The following is a 20,138-nucleotide window of genomic DNA, read 5'->3' as shown; positions in this document are numbered from 1 at the left end:
TAATGATTAAATATAATATATTACATAATGCCCTCAATAGGAATACAGCTGACCATGGACACAGGAGTGTGAATGGATCATTAACCCTGTCTCTCCTCCTCCTCCTGTCCCCCCTGCCTCCTCCACCTCCTCCTATGGCCCCTTTTCCTCCTCCTATTCACCCCTGCCTCCTCCACCTCCTCCTATGGCCCCTTTTCCTTCTCCTATTTACCCCTGCCTCCTCCACCTCCTCCTATGGCCCCTTTTCCTCCTTCTGTTCCCCCTGCCTCCTCCTATGGCCCCCTTTCCTCCTATTTACCCCTGCCTCCTCCACCTCCTCCTATGGCCCCTTTTCCTCCTCCTATTCACCCCTGCCTCCTCCACCTCCTCCTATGGCCCCTTTTCCTCCTATTTACCCCTGCCTCCTCCACCTCCTCCTATGGCCCCTTTTCCTCCTCCTGTTCCCGATGCCTCCTTTTCCTCCTCCTTCTCTCCTCTTCCTCCTTCCCTCAGTGCCTGCTGCCAGCATGACCAGACTGGTCCGCTCTCGCACGGCGTCCGGATCCAGCATCCACTCCATGGAAGGCAACAGGAGCCGGTCTCACACCAACGAGGGAAACCGAAGCCGGTCTCACACCAACGAGGGAAACCGAAGCCGGTCTCACACCAACGAGAAGCGTGGCCGCTCCCACACAGACAGTATGGAAGGCACAGCAAACAGCAGCGCCGCTCTCAAGTCCACCGAAGTGTCCTGCTAGACGACCCTTGCCCTCGACCTTTAACCTCCAGCCCTCTGGTTCCTGCTGCACTGCCACTAACCACTCTCTCTCTCTCACACACACACACACACACGATTCCATTCCATTCAATGCAAAAAGTTGTTTTTGTAAAGATATGCAAGTATATACTACGGCATAATAAAGTAAATTCTGTAGAGGGGAAGAAAAAAAAATGAAATTAACTGATCCCTTCCCAATTGCAGAGTCTAGTGGAATATCTAGGTGTTAGGGGCAACGCAGCTGAGCTACACCGCAACAGAGAATGTGGGAGAAAGCTGTTGCTGCAGAGCGAGTACCTAGTACACCAGTTTGTACATTTTTCTTTTAAATCTCTCATAAGGATTTTTTTGTTTGTTTGTAGTGTTTTATCACATCTGACACAGTTTTCTTAAATACGTACCTGACTGTAAATGAGTGCTTCTTTCTGTTCTCATTGTTATTGTTCATGAACTTTTCAGTGTTATAATTCATGTTCTGTGTGATTTAGGATAGACAGTGTTAGGCCTAGATGTGGAGAAAGAAAAGGGAGGCAAGTGGATAAAGTTTTTTTGCTCAAATTGATATTTGTCTTTGAAACCGTGGGAAGGAGAGAATTGGAAATGTATCATGTGCATACAACACATTCCTGTAACCATTCCTCTGTTTTATGATGTTGTCCATTCATTTTGAGTTAAGTCTCCTGGATGTTCTGTATCTGTCAACTCTGTGGAATCAAACCATTGTAACTGTTCTATTCTAGAACATTCCATAATACGCTATTATTTTCATTAATCAAACTCAACAAAAACCTAAATTGAACAGCTTTGAATCCTATTGCTTTATTAATAGATCATGGCTTCAGGCAAAAAAAAATATTTTGGATATTTTTTTTGTGTGTATGTAAATGTTTTCTATGCAATCAAGCACGGCAGAACAAAGATGATGTGCCATGGAAACCTTCTCTGACTTAAAGTTATTTTGTCGTGAAGGATTTGAGAGAGTCAAGCCGATGCATCCACATAATGTAATGTGAGGATAGTCCTCCTTAGAATGTATCAAAAACCCTCCCACTCTTACGTGCACTACAGCAACACTTGCCGGCTTTGTAGAACACAGGCCTACATCGCTTTTTAAAGATGCACAACTGCCTAATGCTGTAGATGACAAGCATTAAATATGGCATAACAGTTTTGTATTTATTTAATAAATAAAAACCTATAACTTTTTGCCCTGGTGTTGTGATTACTTCAATGATCATACGTAGAATGTGACCTTGTAAGAATGACACCACACTTCCACAGATGGATATTTAACCGTATATAGTACATGCATTCTATAGTAGCATCTCACGCCGTCTCTTACTCATCATTCAATTCAGAGCCACGTGATCAAACCAATCTTTACATGAGAGTGGACGAGATTTCGTGAAACTTGTTACTGTGACTTTCATAAAATACCTGTATGGCAACATTTTTTCAATCATTTAGTATTGAATAAATTAAAACTAAAATATTTCACACTCATTCCCAAAGCAACCCTATACAGACCATAAAGATATTCTGGAAAAAAATCCTCACGTTTAAATATCCTCTTATAAGAAAAATACTTTGGGTGGGATTCAATCTAATCGATTCAATCCAATGCAAAATATAGAGCAGCACACTATAACAGGCTTGTAAAGGAAATTTAGGCTTGAGCTGACAATCAGAGCATTTACCATGAATGACATCTGCGGACACTGGGAAAATGCCTTCAAAGGGCGGACTGTCTGTTGTATGGTGATCTGCACTATAACACACCTCGGATTGAACACCTGCCTTTATGTATACCAACGTCAAATAAAACCATTTTTCGGAAGTTCTGAAAAAAAAACGTTTGAGGAAAGGAAAAGAAGATCAAAATGTAGGTAGATGGAAGTTTAGGGCTCTACTCCGTATCACCGAAGTTCAGTGTTACAGCGTGATTGAAATTTAAAGGCAATGTTCTCTTGTTAGCGAAGGCTGCATTCACCGTAAACACTGCATATGTCGTCTCAATCAGAAATTACCTTTAAATTTCTATTGTGCAATCTGTAACGCTTCAGCGATCCAGACTGAATAGAGCCCTTAATAAGCTCACGGCGAATTATTGAAATGTCTCAGTTCACGATCTCAGGGTAACCATAGTAATTCTCCAGCTCGGCAAAGATGTTGTTGGGGTTCCTGCAGCTGAGGTTACAGAAGCAGGCGTTGATCCACATGACCTGCCAGGTGAACACTGCCCCGTTGGGACACACAAACTCCACGTCGATGGTCTTGGACTTGTAGGGAATGCAGCAGCGATCGTCTGTGGCCATGCACACCCCACAGTATTTAGGCCAGTAAGGCTGCTTACTGACACAGCCTGAGATTGTGAAGTTTTTTGGCTGTTCTTCTCTGTAGATGTTCAGACACTTCTTCCCTGGCTGAGAGCGAAAGAGAAAGAGGACAAGTTGAATGATTGAATCAATGCTCTGTAATGTTCCTATAATATTGGGAATGTTGTATTTTTTTAGGCAAACTCTTCAATATAGATAGCATGAACAAACATTTGACCTCTATGCATGCATGCACATGTGTGTCTGTGTCCACGTGTGCGTGCATATTTGAGCGTGGAAGTGTGTCTGTGCACGTCAGTACATGTACCTTGATGTGCTTGGTGATGTCCACCCCACAGGGCCGTATGTTGCAGAGGCGGGACTCTTTCACCATCTCACACCTCTCGTTGGCGTTGGAGACGCGCAGTGACAGACCTCGACCACACGTCTTAGAACAAATACTCCAGGAGGTGGTCTGGATCACACAGTTCCTGCTCCGGCCCTGAGCCTCAGCAGGAAGAGCTATATCAACACAGACAGACAGACAGACAGACAGACAGACAGACAGACACTTTTGTGAGTGTAATGTTTACTGTACATTTTTACTGTAAATTGTTTATTTCACTTTTGTTTATTATCTACTTCACTTGTTTTGGCAATGTTACCATATGTTTCCAATGCCAATAAAGCCCTTAAATTGAAATTGAATTGAGAGAGAGGAGGGACAGTGTCTGACAGACCAACCAACCTGCACATGTCCCCTATGCCATTGTCATTGTTCAATGTATGGTCATTTTTACCCTTGATTATTGTTGACAATATTGGTTAGTATTATTTTAATTATGTTAATATTGTAAATCACCGAAGTAAGCTTATGTCATGCCAATAAAGCAAATACAATTTAGAGAAAGATATATAGCTAGATAGAGAGAGAGAGAGAGCAATAGAGAGAGATATGTAGCTAGATAGAGAGCAATAGAGAGATATGTAGCTAGATAGAGAGAGCAATCGAGAGAGATATGTGGCTAGATAGAGAGAGAGAGAGCAATAGAGAGAGATGTGTAGCTAGATAGAGAGAGAGAGCAATAGAGAGATATGTAGCTAGAGAGAGAGAGCATTAGAGAGAGATACATGGAGAGAGAGAGATACATAGAGAGAGATGCATAGATAGAGAGAGATATACAGTGCCTTGCGAAAGTATTCGACCCCCTTGAACTTTGCGACCTTTTGCCACATTTCAGGCTTCAAACATAAAGATATAAAACTGTATTTTTTTGTGAAGAATCAACAACAAGTGGGACACAATCATGAAGTGGAACGACATTTATTGGATATTTCAAACTTTTTTAACAAATCAAAAACTGAAAAATTGGGCGTGCAAAATTATTCAGCCCCTTTACTTTCAGTGCAGCAAACTCTCTCCAGAAGTTCAGTGAGGATCTCTGAATGATCCAATGTTGACCTAAATGACTAATGATGATAAATACAATCCACCTGTGTGTAATCAAGTCTCCGTATAAATGCACCTGCACTGTGATAGTCTCAGAGGTCCGTTAAAAGCGCAGAGAGCATCATGAAGAACAAGGAACACACCAGGCAGGTCCGAGATACTGTTGTGAAGAAGTTTAAAGCCGGATTTGGATACAAAAAGATTTCCCAAGCTTTAAACATCCCAAGGAGCACTGTGCAAGCGATAATATTGAAATGGAAGGAGTATCAGACCACTGCAAATCTACCAAGACCTGGCCGTCCCTCTAAACTTTCAGCTCATACAAGGAGAAGACTGATCAGAGATGCAGCCAAGAGGCCCATGATCACTCTGGATGAACTGCATAGATCTACAGCTGAGGTGGGAGACTCTGTCCATAGGACAACAATCAGTCGTATATTGCACAAATCTGGCCTTTATGGAAGAGTGGCAAGAAGAAAGCCATTTCTTAAAGATATCCATAAAAAGTGTTGTTTAAAGTTTGCCACAAGCCACCTGGGAGACACACCAAACATGTGGAAGAAGGTGCTCTGGTCAGATGAAACCAAAATCGAACTTTTTGGCAACAATGCAAAACGTTATGTTTGGCGTAAAAGCAACACAGCTGAACACACCATCCCCACTGTCAAACATGGTGGTGGCAGCATCATGGTTTGGGCCTGCTTTTCTTCAGCAGGGACAGGGAAGATGGTTAAAATTGATGGGAAGATGGATGGAGCCAAATACAGGACCATTCTGGAAGAAAACCTGATGGAGTCTGCAAAAGACCTGAGACTGGGACGGAGATTTGTCTTCCAACAAGACAATGATCCAAAACATAAAGCAAAATCTACAATGGAATGGTTAAAAAATAAACATATCCAGGTGTTAGAATGACCAAGTCAAAGTCCAGACCTGAATCCAATCGAGAATCTGTGGAAAGAACTGAAAACTGCTGTTCACAAATGCTCTCCATCCAACCTCACTGAGCTCGAGCTGTTTTGCAAGGAGGAATGGGAAAAAATGTCAGTCTCTCGATGTGCAAAACTGATAGAGACATACCCCAAGTGACTTACAGCTGTAATCGCAGCAAAAGGTGGCGCTACAAAGTATTAACTTAAGGGGGCTGAATAATTTTGCACGCCCAATTTTTCAGTTTTTGATTTATTAAAAAAGTTTGAAATATCCAATAAATGTCGTTCCAATTCATGATTGTGTCCCACTTGTTGTTGATTCTTCACAAAAAAATACAGGTTTATATCTTTATGTTTGAAGCCTGAAATGTGGCAAAAGGTCGCAAAGTTCAAGGGGGCCGAATACTTTCGCAAGGCACTGTACATGGTAGCGAGAGAGAGATACATGGAGAATGAGAGAGAGAGAAACATAGAGAGAGAGAAAGGGAGAGAGAGAGAGATACCGAGAGAGAGATACATAGAGAGAGAGATACATAGAGAGAGAGAGAGAGAGAGAGAAAGAGAGAGAGAGAGAGAGAAAGAGAGAGAGAGAGAAAGAGAGAGAAGGAGAGTGAGTGAGAGTGAGAGAGGGAAAGATAAATAGATAAAGAGCGAGAGACAGAGAATAATAACAATTGAATATGGGCAGTGATATAATTATTCATCAAAACTGGACCTAATAGCTTGTTGCCATGAGAAGTGCTTTTACCTTCAAGATTGATATTTAAGTTGTGCAAGGGTGACAGGTCTCGTTGCAATTTTGTATTTTTAACCAAAACAAACATTCTCTAGTAAATCCAAGTTTTCTTTTGGCTTTGCACACTACTGGCCAGGATCACTCAGCACTTGAGCTACCCAAAAATAACACTGAGACACAGAGAGAGTGAGAGTGTACAGGAAAAGCGTTTGGTCTTCTCTTACACAGCTGCATCTCTGTTCCTCCCTGGAGTAACAAGCTACACCCTAGTCCACCACAGATACTGTTCCAAGAACCCACACAACATACTGCTGCAACAGCAGCACTACCTGTGAGCTACACTGAAGCACTGTCCTCAAACTATTTTGCTTCACAATTCACAAAGGAATACCCAATATGCACCTGTGTTATTAGTGTTTTAAGATTCTCAATACATACATATCAACTGTAGCATACTGCAGTGGAGGCTGGTGACGGGAGGACAGCTTATAGTAATGACTGGAATGGTATCATACTGTTCCATTCATTCAATTCAAGCTATTAGTATGAGCATGTCCTCACATTTAAAGTGACACCAGCCACCATTGATTGACTGATTAAATTAATGATTGTTGAGAACTCTTACAAAAGACATGTATGTATTCTGTATTCTGATACTTACAAATGGCATAATAAAACATGACCTTAACCTTAACTGATTGATTGATTGATGGATCTGTGTCCTACCCTCCACTGCATGTCTTGGAGCAGTCTTCCTCCCCTTCTTGGGCTCGTCACAGATCCACTGTTCACAGCAGCGTCCGGGGATCTTGACCCTCCTCGGGTTCTGGCACCACACCCGGGGGGGCTGGGAGTCCGTACACAGGGTCACGCACCCGATGGCCCCGTTCACACACAGACACTGGTATTTACAGCTGGGCTTAAAGCTCTGCCCATTCCGGTAGATCACACCATCATGCTCGCAGCCTGTGCCAACCATATCTGGCAAAGAAGATCAGGACAGAAGTCTTACATCACAGAGAGACACACAGTGGTAATGATGACAAGATAATGTAGCAGCTTTTGTTTTTAGTGATATCTGAACAAAAACAAACATGTCATGACATCGGGTAATATGATTATGAAAGATGTTCACTTTTTAATGGTTAATTTGTCATTGCATTTCTCATTTTCTTCAATGATTATGTTACTAGATGTGCAATTAGTGTGTTGGGACATGATCATAGCAGTGTTACTGTGACTTATGATTGGTGTCTTTAGTCATTGTATTGCGTCAGATAGCGAGTTGATTCCACCTACACGTTGAGTGTGGTGTAGAAGTGATGCGATTTGACGTAAGACAACGGTCTTTAGTAGGTTAGAATGACACTTACAGGCACACACTCCTTTTTCGTACCTCGGCTTGTCCACGCTGTAGTCACAGTACAGTCCCTTATGGTAGTCACAGGTGTCTGCCTCGTTGCACTCCTCCCCCACCTGCCTGGCGCAGGCCTTGCAGCAGTCACAGCCGTCCATGAGCAGGCTCACTCCTGCGGGGCAGGCGGGGAGGTCCGGGGGGCACTCACAGGGCCAGTGGCAGTACTGGGTCCGGTTGTATGGCTCCAGGTCTGTGGGTTCTGTTAGGGGCAGCATGGCAGTGGGATTCTGGGTCTGGGAGTAGGCCTAGATGAGAGGGACAAGGAGGAGTTAGGGTTATGCGCTCTTGATATGCATAATACATATTTTAGTTTGGCATGGTCATGACCGTGTAACACAATGACCTTGTAACACTATGACCTTGTAACACTATGACCTTGTAACACAATGACCTTGTAACACAATGACCTTGTAACACAATGACCGTGTAACACAATGACCTTGTAACACTATGACCGTGTAACACAATGACCTTGTAACACAATGACCTTGTAACACTATGACCGTGTAACACAATGACCTTGTAACACAATGACCTTGTAACACAATGAACCATGTAAGTAGAGAACAGACATCGAAGATGTATTTTTCCTGAGTAGGCTACCATATCTGGGACAATTTAAAACACTTCTCAGCACTCGGTTGAAGTAGCAACAGTACTGGAGAATAATAGTCTTGCATAAACAGTATTCATTCACCCCAAGGAACAAAGTCATAATTCATTTCATCTACTTAATCTTTTCATTTCTAACCTGTCCTAACTAACTCCCTCTAGTTCGGCCAACGACGTAATAGACCCAAATCCCCTATTGGGCTGGATAAATGTTGCACCTCCTGTATGGGCTTAAAGGTCTGGTTTGCAGGCCTTCTTTATAGCAATGTTGAATTACAGGGTAACGGAGAGACAATGACATTTTAGTCCTTTAGGCGACATGCTTACCCAGAGCGACATACAGGAGCAATTCGAGTTAAGTTGCTTGCCCAAAAGCACACCTGGTTAACTTGGCGATTCAACCTCTCAGTTTCTGGCCCAACACTTTTAACCGCTAGGCTACCTACTGTTCCACAGGTCTTGAGTTAGTAGTCCTGTCCAATGGCCAAGGCTACATTTGAAAAAATGATTTCATCAATATAACACTGGTTAGTCTTTACTTGATCCCTGTCTACATAATATTCTGGCTGTATATTATTCTGCCTATTTCTCATATTGTTTCTTTGAAAATATAAAGTATGTGTAACAGTATCATTTTAGACCGTCCCCTCGCCCATACCCGGGCGCGAACCAGGGACCTTCTGCACACATCAACAACTCACCCTCGAAGCATCGTTACCCATCGCTCCACAAAAGCCACGGCCCTTGCAGAGCAAGGGGAACTACTACTTCAAGGTCTCAGAGCAAGTGATGTCACTGATTGAAACGCTATTTAGCGCCCACGCTAACTAAGCTAGCCGTTTCACATCCGTTACATATGTTCATAGCTGAAGTGACAAAACAAGTTCAATAAAAGGTGTCCAACATTTCATAATATTGCCTGTACAAACTATATATTCACGCAAAGATCAGAAATAGAACATTTTTAAAGCACTCATAAACAGATGCCGTATGAACAAGCCACCAGGGAGAGTTTTACAACCAAACAAATGGCGGTTGGTCTTGGATCCAGACCGTATGAGTCCCTTCATAGGGAACTGGCCCGTCTACTGGTTCAGACTGGCTATAAAGATGATTTTTTAGTCTTGGATCCAGACCGCATGAGTCCCTTCAGAGGAAACTGGCCCGTCCACTGGTTCATACTGGCTACAAACATGATTCTTAGTCTAGGATCCAGAGTGTATGAGTCCCTTCAGAGGAAACTGGCCCGTCCGCTGGCTCAGACTGGCTACAAACATGATTCTTAGTCTAGGATCCAGAGTGTATGAGTCCCTTCAGAGGAAACTGGCCCGTCCGCTGGCTCAGACTGGCTACAAATATGATTATTAGTCTAGGATCCAGACTGTCTGAGTGTGAAGAGAGCATGACTTCCTTGTATGAGTCAGGACACAGAATGTTCTACAACACATTATTACAGATCAAGTAGCCAGATCGCCTAATGGTCTAATTTAAAATGTCATACACTATTTTGGCTGTGCGTGCCTTGCATGCCATCTGTGGGCCAAAATGATGTGACTACTCTTATTTCTGATGTCTGAACATTCAACAAGCAGACACATTTTTGGGAGCTTTTTTCAGAATCAGAACATATTGGGCGGGTTTCCCAAAAGTGAAATCCCTTTTTAGTCCAGAACCTTAATCTGTGTCCGGGAAACCAGCCCATTGAAAACAATATTAATTCCTGTTGTTACTGTCTTAACAGCAACCACTGCCTCCAGTATGGGCCGACCAACCCTGCTTAACAAACTTGTCTTGGAGATTCCCATACAGGTTAGGGTAGAATTCTCTAGTATAAACTGGGTGGTTTTAGCCCTGAATGCTGATTGGTTGACAGCCGTGGGATATCAGACCGTATACCACAGGTATGACAAAATATTTATTTTTACTTCTCTAATTACGTTGGTAACCAGTTTAGAATAGCAATACGGCACTTTGGGGGTTTGTGGTATATGGCCAAAATACCAAGGCTACGGGCTATGTCCAGGAAGTCCGTGTTGGGTCGTGCTTAAGAACAACCCTTAGCATTCTTGCGTTCAAACTACCCGCTAGTCAAAGTGCTCTGAACAAATTAAGAGAATAGTTCACAAACATTGGCACATTCTAAGATCCGATGATGGTATCGGGAGTGTGTTTTCGCACCATCCCTTGGTCGTATTCTCGCGGGGCAGGAAACTCAGAGATCAATCGGTAAACTCTGATTTACCACCCCAAGATTTCCCTGCACAACGTGTATTTGTGCCTCTCCTAGATGGAAACTACAAGTGTAATGGCTGTGGTCAATGCAATGGCACTTATAAAAGTTGATCCTTCAAACACCCCCAAACAGGGAAACAGATCCCAATCAAAGGTGTTATTACGTGCTCCACTAAGGCAGTTATTTATCTTATAACTTGTCCTTGTGGTAAAAATGATGTGGGTAAAACAAAGCGCAAATTAAAATGGCGTATCTCCCCGAGCATCGTAGCACCATTAGCTGCAAAAACTCGACTTATCCAGTTGCAGCCCAATTTTTGGAAGAAAAGCACTCGATTTCGTCTCTACGTTATATTGTCATCGAACATCAGAACATAGGAGAGGGGGTGACCTCGACAATTTATTGTTAAAACGAGGCTCCCTGGATCTTTAATTTAAAGACCCTTGCTCCCTTCGGTCTCAATGTAGACTTTGATCTGAAGCCATTCTTGTGATTATTGTGATTTTGCTGTTCATTGTAAATGTTTCTAGGCTTATGTATTCAAATTGTATCTATGATCGTACGCCATCCATTTATGTTTTTTGTATGCTGTTTAAATATATGTGAATTAACCAATGATATCAGGCCACACCCGGCCATGATTACAGACACCTGTGTGTGTCTTTTGACACTATCTAAATGAGTCAACCTGCAGTGTTTGTCATAAAACCCTGATGAAGACAGTTGGACATAAATATTTTTGCATCTGAGCTCCTAGAGTGTGCGGCTCTCCTTTATTTTTTTAAGAACAACTTTTAACCTCGGTATATTGGCCATATTGGCCCCCGGTGCCTTATTGCTTAATTAAACCTCTCTAATTACATTTCAGCCTCAACATGTTAAATATCAGAAAAACCAAAGAGCTTCTAATCCAAGTAAATTATACACACAATTCATCTCCAATTAATTGATTGTAAAAAAAGACCCCTTAATCATCTTCTAAGTTTCTCACATTTTTTCTCTTAAGCTTCCTTTACGTTTTTCGAATAGAATTCTGTTAATATATAGTAAATTCATGACGTGCATAGGAGGCTTAATACAGATCAACGAGGCTTAATCACGGTTGTAGCACAGAGCAAGTAACCAGGGGGTTCTGCTGCTGAAGCCCAGTCAGCTGTCATCAGGCTGTCAATTACACAACAACATCAGAGAACACATATGTCCCAAATGGTACTCTGTTCCCTATATAGTGTACTACTTTTGAGCAGAGCAGTATGGACCCTGGTTAAAAGTAGTTCACTATATAGGGAATAGGGTGCCATTTGGGACATAATCACAAAATGTCACTTTACGCCTCACAATGATTTTTTGGGGTATTTCTCAAGGTAATGAAACCCACACGGACCACAACAACAACTGATCATGACATTAACAGTTTGTTGTCTTCATGTAGCTTCCCTTCTTTAACCTAAAAAGGAAGAGAAAGTAGAGAGGTGTAGTCAATAATGTCATAATATCCATATACATATGGCATAACAGGAAGTTGAATTGGGTTTTCTAATGAGATGACAAGCTTTGTGCATGTCGGTTTAGGTACATTTATGATTAGTTGCATCATTCCTAACCCCCATCATATCTAGACAGCTGAAATTGGAGTTGAGATGAACGTGAATACCATGACGTGTTCAGGGTTATAACCTTTTGACCCTTTGTGTGACCTTTGTTTGACCTTGTGACCTTAAACAGACATATATCATCAAACGCTGTAAAGTGCTGAGACTGAAAAAGTGATCAATCAATTGTCAATGATCTTGATAGAGTGTGAGTGATACAACATAGGTTTGAGCCCAGCAAATCAGAGACGATGTGAGCAGTTTTAACTTTTGAAATCTATTGAAGTTCTATAAAATCTTTCATGAGGTCAATTAAACTAGAAAACAAACAGAAACGTTGCTGTTTGTTGAGGCCATGCAAATAATAGTATTTTCCAATAACTTGTGGAATCTGGAGTAAAATGCAAAACCTGACTCCACACAACCACAAGGTGGCAGTAAAGTATGACTAAGAATGAGATGTGTAAAAGGAATTCCGGGTGATTTTACTCGAAATGTCACAGTAGATCCAATGCCAGAGGAGTGAATTCTGCAGAATTATCTTCTCTGATTCTGAAGCCTAAAGGTGACTAAGGAATCACATATTGGTAGGCCATTCTATATTCAATATAGCTTTTTCATCGTTAGCGACTATGTTTGTATCTTAAGTGGAAATTAGCAGTGGTGGAAAGTACTTAAGTGAAAAATACTTTAAAGTGCTACCTAAGTATTTTTTTTTTGCATATCTGTACTTTATTATTTATATTTCTGATTACTTGTATTTTTACTCCACTACATTCCTAAAGAACTCCATACATTTTCCCTGACACAAAAAAGTAGTTACATTTTGAGTGGTTAGCAGAACATCCCTGGTCATCCCTACTGCCTCTGATCTGGTGAACTTTGTAAATGATGTCTAATTGTTGGAGTGTGCCCCTGGCTATAAGTCAATTTTTAAAAAACATGACAATTGTGCCGTCTGGTTTGCTTAATATAAGGAATTTCACATGATTTATATTTTACTTTTCATACATATTTGAGCAATTACATTTACTTTTGATACTTTAGTATATTTAAAACCAAATTCTTTTAGACTTTTACTCAAGTTGTATTTTACTGGGTGACTTTCACTTTTACTTGAGTAATTTTCTATTAAGATATCTTTACTTTTACTCAAATATGACAATTGGGTACTTTTTCCCCCACTGGAAATTTACACATTAAATGATTTAGGCCTAATAAATCTAAATAAATCATAAGAGTCAGGTCTGGTATTTCAGAAAGAAATATATTTGCTAAATAAAGTTTAAACCACGTGTTAATAAAAAATAATTCTGATGACACTTTCTCACCTTTTGAATCCCAGCTGCTATAAGAATCCACACCAGGAGCCAGCTCATCACTGGTTAGGAATTTTAAATTCATTGAACCCAGAATTACTTCTTTTCTAAAAGCAAAATATTTTGCACTGCACAAGTCTCAGGCATTCTGCTTCTTCTAGTTGTCATCTCCTCCGCGAGGACCACTGTCTCGGACTGGGACTGGAGATGTTATTAAAGCTCGTGCTGCTGACGTCAGGTTTTTAGGACGAGCCCCGCATTTTTCGAGCATAGCGCTCTGTCTTTTCCCTCTCCTCCACTCTCACCCGCTGCTCCTCAGACACGAAAGCCTTTCATGAAGTTGAGGTGGCTTGTCTATAAGGGACAGTTCGACATTTATTAGGGGAAGGGTGGTGGTTTTCCAAAACAGGGGACGATTGTCAAACCTTTGTTTTGCTTTGGGGAGGGTTATGTTTTTTACGTTCGCCCTTTTGCAGGTTTTACTATATCATGTATTCCATCCAAGACACTTGCGCCTCCCCTCTGTCAAGGTGTCTTGATACTTCCCTTATGCACTATGCTTTTCCTTTAGCAAACTATACCACAAGTCAATGTAGTCTACCAGTCTAACTGCCATTCATAGTGACAATAGTGGTAGGTGGGATCGTTCGTCCAGATCTACAATATGCTAACTAGTAATCATACCACAGATACATTAATTTAAAGCTGCAGTAATTTTCAGTAAATGCGGAGAGGCCAGGTATGCTCATGAAAGAACAGTGAAGACATGAGACACACAGTACAAAAAGCTCCCCTATTGAGCTTGTTTAGGGACAATATTATTATCCTACCTAGACTAGCCTACAACACCACAATGAAATGAAAAAGTGCGTTATTGTTTTCAAGTGAGTACAATAATTCTACTCTAGGTTGTAAACTGCAGTGAAAATCTCATTTGAATAACGACGCAAAAGCCCTGGGAGTTGAATATTTAATTCCATTCATTCCATTTGGACCAGTTGTGGGTCCACTCTGGACAGTTTATAATGTCTAGAAAGGCACAGTAGCTGGACAGTCTGTCTGTATGTTAAGTTCTGATACTGAGATGCCCTATCTGTTGCGGATCATCATTCTTCCAAGTCTTCCTAAAATAATGTTGACGCATACCATAATGTTGAAGTGCCCGAAATCGGTATGCTTTGCTTATTGGTTCTGGTGCATTGGCACAGAAACCTGTTCATGGAACAATATTGTGAGTTGTATGCGGGGGAGGGTGTACAATGTTCTTTACAGTAAAAGGTAGAGGGTCGTGTGAAAATATTTCTAATGTTGGAGAGGGGAGTGTGTTTTTTTTATGACACTTTACGTTGGACAAGCCCCCGACGAACTGGCCATGAACTGAGCGATGTGCATCCCAGCTATGCCACTGAGCTGTAGATTATTCAATAGCATTTGTAAACAAACAGGAATTATTACGCATAGCTGTATGGCTAGGGACTAGGGAGGGACAGTTCTACATTCTCTAAAGAAGGCAGAAGTCGTTTTGGATGTTTTCATATGGCCACCAAGGTGAGTTGAATTTCCCCTCAAAGTTAAGAGGAATTAAATGAAGCGGGTCTGGTTGAATACTCGTCTGGTTCACAGATGTTCAGTTCAGGAAGACAGTGATGTATTTTTAAATGTCTGGAATTAACGGCCTTTGCTGTTAAATGACATGGGCCTATTGAAGTTTTCTACATTGCCTTTGGTGTGGAAAATGTGTTAAGGAAACTGATTTATGTGAAAGGTGGTTATGTCTCAGATCCACAGTCACTTTAGCACAGACAGCTCACACTCTTCAACACAGGGAGTTCCCACTCCTGACCAAGTGTAGCTGTCTGCTGGTCTAGATACTATGGAAAAACCTCTTAGTACTAAACCAAAGCAATGCATCGGTGTATCATGGACATGTGTAAAGCCAGGTAAACTGACGAGAGCGATGCTCTGAGGTGATCTGAGAGGTGTGTTTTCCACACTTACCACATCAACCTTACCCCTCATAGTACATTACCCCTCATAGTACATTACCCCTCAGAGCACACAGACAGATACTGACATTACCCTTCAGAGCACACAGACAGACACTGATGTGACCTCTCAGAGCACACAGACAGACACTGACATTACCCCTCAGAGCACACAGACAGACACTGACATTACCCCTCAGAGCACACAGACAGACACTGACATTACCCCTCAGAGCACACAGACAGACACTGACATTACCCCTCAGAGCACACAGACAAACACTGACATTACCCCTCAGAGCACACAGAGAGATACTGACATTACCCCTCAGAGCACACAGACAGACACTGACATTACCCATCAGAGCACACAGACAGACACTGACATTACCCCTCAGAGCACACACACCTTGTCTTCTTCTCCGGCCCAGTAAACATTGTCACTATCCACTACTAGAGGATAACACGAAGACTGAACACATTTCACCTAGTGTCCCGGTGATAAACCATTCATCATGCATCTGCTACTAATTTGAGTTTTAACACAATAGTGTCATTCAGTGTGAAGCTGTGCATCATAAAAATGTCAATCAAAAACTGCACCTGAGGCAAGGTGGCTTGTTTTCCATGTGTTTGTAGCTGTGTCATCAAACTGCATGTGGTGAAGAGATTCGGATGACTATGTAAGCAATTGTCCGTCCGACAGAAAAAGAAAAGGGGACTGTTAAAGGAAAAAGCTTTAGATCAATGTTAAAATCCAGGTATGTCAAATGATTGCACACAAGGCCCTTGTAATAACAGCCATGTTGACTACTGCCTTGCCTTAAGTATAGGATGTGCTATGCTTCAGCCCAATGAGAGTTGACTGACCTGTGCTTCAACAGTGGTGTAAAGTACTTAAGTAAAAATACTTTAAAGTATTACTTAAGTCATTTTTTTTGAAGTATCTGTACTGTACTATTTCTATTTTTGCGAACTTTTACTTTTACTTCACTACATTCCTAAATAAAATAATGTACTTTTTACTCCATACATTTTCCCTGGTACCCAAAATTACTTGTTACATTTTGACAGGGAAATGGTCCAATTCACACACTTATCAAGAGAACATCCCTGGTCATCCCTACTGCCTCTGATCTGGCAGACTCACTAAACACAAATGCTTCCACTTCATGTTACGGTGAGTGAATGAGGACCCAAAAGCGAACTAACTTAAACAGAGCTTCTTTAATAACCAAACATAGGTAGGCTCAGATAGACCGGCAGATTCCGACAGGACAGGACAAGGTTACAGCAAACATGACGATAGTCTGGCTCAGGCATGAAACACAACAAACAAGAATCCGACAAGGACAGGAACAAAAACAGAGAGAGATATAGGGGACTAATCAGAGGGAAAAGGGGAACAGGTGGGAGAAGGGGTGACGAGGTAGTCAAGAGGAGACAAGGAACAGCTGGGGGAAAGCGGGGGAGAAAAGGTAACCTAATACGACCAGCAGAGGGAGACAGGGTGAAAGGAAAGGACAGAAAGACACAACATGACAATACATGACAGTACCCCCCCACTCACCGAGCGCCTCCTGGCGCACTCGAGGAGGAAACCTGGCGGCAACGGAGGAAATCCTCGATCAGTGCACGGTCCAGCACGTCCCGAGAGGGAACCCAACTCCTCTCCTCAGGACCGTACCCCTCCCAATCAACGAGGTACTGGTGACCACGGCCCCGAGGACGCATGTCCAAAATCCTGCGGACCCTGTAGATGGGTGCGCCCTCGACAAGGATGGGGGGGGGGGGGGGGGAAGACGAGCGGGGGCGCGAAGAACGGGCTTAATACAGGAGACATGGAAGACCGGGTGGACGCGACGAAGGTATCGCGGAAGAAGAAGTCGAACTGCGACAGGATTAATGACCCGAGAAATACGAAACGGACCAATGAACCGCGGGGTCAACTTGCGAGAAGCCGTCTTAAGGGGAAGGTTCTGAGTGGAGAGCCAAACTCTCTGACCGCGACAATATCTAGGACTCTTAGTTCTACGCTTATTAGCAGCCCTCACAGTCTGCGTCCTATAACGGCAAAGTGCAGACCTGACCCTCTTCCAGGTGCGCTCGCAACGTTGGACAAAAGCCTGAGCGGAGGGGACGCTGGACTCGGCGAACTGAGATGAGAACAGCGGAGGCTGGTACCCGAGGCTACTCTGAAAAGGAGATAGCCCGGTCGCAGACGAAGGAAGCGAGTTGTGGGCGTATTCTGCCCAGGGGAGCTGTTCTGACCAAGACGCAGGGTTGCGAAAAGAAAGACTGCGTAAGATGCGACCAATAGTCTGATTGGCCCGTTCTGCTTGACCGTTAGACTGGGGGTGAAAGCCGGAAGAGAGACTGACGGAAGCCCCAATCAAACGGCAAAACTCCCTCCAAAATTGAGACGTGAATTGCAGACCTCTGTCCGAAACGACGTCTGACGGAAGGCCATGAATTCTGAAAACATTCTCGATGATGATTTGTGCCGTCTCTTTAGCAGAAGGAAGCTTAGCAAGGGGAATGAAATGAGCCGCCTTAGAGAACCTATCGACAACCGTAAGAATAACAGTCTTCCCCGCTGACGAAGGCAGTCCGGTGACAAAATCTAAGGCGATGTGAGACCACGGTCGAGAGGGAATGGGAAGCGGCCTGAGACGGCCGGCAGGAGGGGAGTTACCGGACTTAGTCTGCGCGCAGACCGAACAAGCAGCCACGAAACGACGCGTGTCATGCTCCCGGGTGGGCCACCAAAAACGCTGGCGAATGGAAGCAAGCGTACCCCGAACGCCAGGGTGGCCGGCTAACTTGGCAGAGTGAGCCCACTGAAGAACGGCCAGACGAGTAGGAACGGGAACGAAAAGAAGGTTCCTAGGACAAGCGCGCGGCGACGGAGTGTGAGTGAGCGCTTGCTTTACCTGCCTCTCAATTCCCCAGACAGTCAACCCGACAACACGCCCCTCAGGGAGAATCCCCTCGGGGTCAGTGGAGGCTACTGAAGAACTGAAGAGACGAGATAAAGCATCAGGCTTGGTGTTCTTAGAGCCCGGACGATAAGAAATCACGAACTCGAAACGAGCGAAAAACAGCGCCCAACGCGCCTGACGCGCATTAAGTCGTTTGGCAGAACGGATGTACTCAAGGTTCCTATGGTCAGTCCAAACGACAAAAGGAACGGTCGCCCCCTCCAACCACTGTCGCCATTCGCCTAGGGCTAACCGGATGGCGAGCAGTTCGCGGTTTCCCACATCATAGTTACGTTCCGACGGCGACAGGCGATGAGAAAAATACGCGCATGGGTGGACCTTGTCGTCAGAGAGGGAGCGCTGAGAAAGAATGGCTCCCACGCCCACCTCTGACGCGTCAACCTCGACAACGAACTGTCTAGAGACGTCAGGTGTAACAAGGATAGGAGCGGATGTAAAACGATTCTTGAGGAGATCAAAAGCTCCCTGGGCGGAAACGGACCACTTAAAGCACGTCTTGACAGAAGTAAGGGCTGTGAGAGGAGCTGCCACCTGACCGAAATTACGGATGAAACGACGATAGAAGTTCGCGAAGCCGAGAAAGCGCTGCAGCTCGACGCGTGACTTAGGGGCGGGCCAATCAATGACAGCTTGGACCTTAGCGGGATCCATCTTAATGCCTTCAGCGGAAATAACAGAACCGAGAAATGTGACGGAGGAGGCATGAAAAGTGCACTTCTCAGCCTTCACAAAAAGACAATTCTCTAAAAGGCGCTGGAGGACACGTCGAACGTGCTGAAGATGAATCTGGAGTGACGGTGAAAAAATCAGGATATCGTCAAGGTAAACGAAAACAAAGATGTTCAGCATGTCTCTCAGGACATCATTGACTAATGCCTGAAAGACAGCTGGAGCGTTAGCGAGGCCGAAAGGAAGAACCCGGTATTCAAAGTGCCCTAACGGAGTGTTAAACGCCGTCTTCCACTCGTCCCCCTCCCTGATGCGCACGAGATGGTAAGCGTTACGAAGGTCCAACTTAGTGAAAAACCTGGCTCCCTGCAGGATCTCGAAGGCTGAAGACATAAGAGGAAGCGGATAACGATTCTTAACTGTTATGTCATTCAGCCCTCGATAATCTATGCAGGGGCGCAGAGACCCGTCCTTCTTCTTGACAAAAAAAAACCCCGCTCCGGCGGGAGAGGAGGAGGGGACTATGGTACCGGCGTCAAGAGCTACAGACAAATAATCCTCGAGAGCCTTACGTTCGGGAGCCGACAGAGAGTATAGTCTACCCCGGGGGGGAGTGGTTCCCGGAAGGAGATCAATACTACAATCATACGACCGGTGTGGAGGAAGAGAGGTGGCCCTGGACCGACTGAACACCGTGCGCAGATCGTGATATTCCTCCGGCACCCCTGTCAAATCACCAGGCTCCTCCTGTGAAGAAGAGACAGAGGAAACAGGAGGGATAGCAGACATTAAACATTTCACATGACAAGAGACGTTCCAGGAGAGGATAGAATTACTAGACCAATTAATGGAAGGATTATGACAAACTAGCCAGGGATGGCCCAAAACAACAGGTGTAAAAGGTGAACGAAAAATCAAAAAAGAAATGGTTTCGCTATGATTACCAGAAACAGTGAGGGTTAAAGGTAGCGTCTCACGCTGAATCCTGGGGAGGGGACTACCATCCAGGGCGAACAAGGCCGTGGACTCCCTTAACTGTCTGAGAGGAATGTCATGTTCCCGAGCCCAGGTCTCGTCCATAAAACAGCCCTCCGCCCCAGAGTCTATTAAGGCACTGCA

The 20,138-nt window shown here is 43.7% G+C and overlaps 2 protein-coding genes across 4 annotated transcripts in view; one reads left to right on the top strand and one right to left on the bottom strand.

The window, feature by feature from the left end:
- Positions 1-1,963, top strand: part of LOC139373800 (protein NDRG1-like) — a 33,219-nt gene extending 31,256 nt beyond the window's left edge. For both annotated transcript variants that reach the window (XM_071114806.1, XM_071114807.1), the window contains one exon: positions 493-1,963. In XM_071114806.1, the coding sequence (XP_070970907.1) occupies positions 493-737 (245 nt within the window). In that variant the 3' untranslated portion in view covers positions 738-1,963. The remainder of the gene's footprint in view (positions 1-492) is intronic.
- Positions 1,561-13,692, bottom strand: LOC139373802 (CCN family member 4-like). Of its 2 annotated transcripts, none has more exons than XM_071114808.1 (5): positions 13,376-13,692; positions 7,564-7,852; positions 6,917-7,171; positions 3,401-3,594; positions 1,561-3,180 (listed from the first exon to the last, which is right to left on the bottom strand). In XM_071114808.1, exons 1-5 carry the CDS (start codon positions 13,421-13,423, stop codon positions 2,875-2,877), a joined length of 1,092 nt encoding a protein of 363 aa, XP_070970909.1. In that variant the 5' UTR covers positions 13,424-13,692; the 3' UTR covers positions 1,561-2,874. The 2 variants fall into 2 exon arrangements, with proteins under 2 accessions (XP_070970909.1, XP_070970910.1); XM_071114809.1 differs by lacking the exon at positions 13,376-13,692 and adding an exon at positions 8,127-8,283 and having other exon boundaries at positions 7,564-7,966.
- Positions 13,693-20,138: the final 6,446 nt, after the last annotated feature.

The sequence above is a fragment of the Oncorhynchus clarkii genome, chromosome 18, assembly GCF_045791955.1.
Source record: "Oncorhynchus clarkii lewisi isolate Uvic-CL-2024 chromosome 18, UVic_Ocla_1.0, whole genome shotgun sequence".
NCBI classification, from domain to species: domain Eukaryota; kingdom Metazoa; phylum Chordata; class Actinopteri; order Salmoniformes; family Salmonidae; genus Oncorhynchus; species Oncorhynchus clarkii.
The sequence above is the reverse complement of the archived record's forward strand: the minus strand, read 5'-3'. Positions and strand labels throughout refer to the sequence as shown.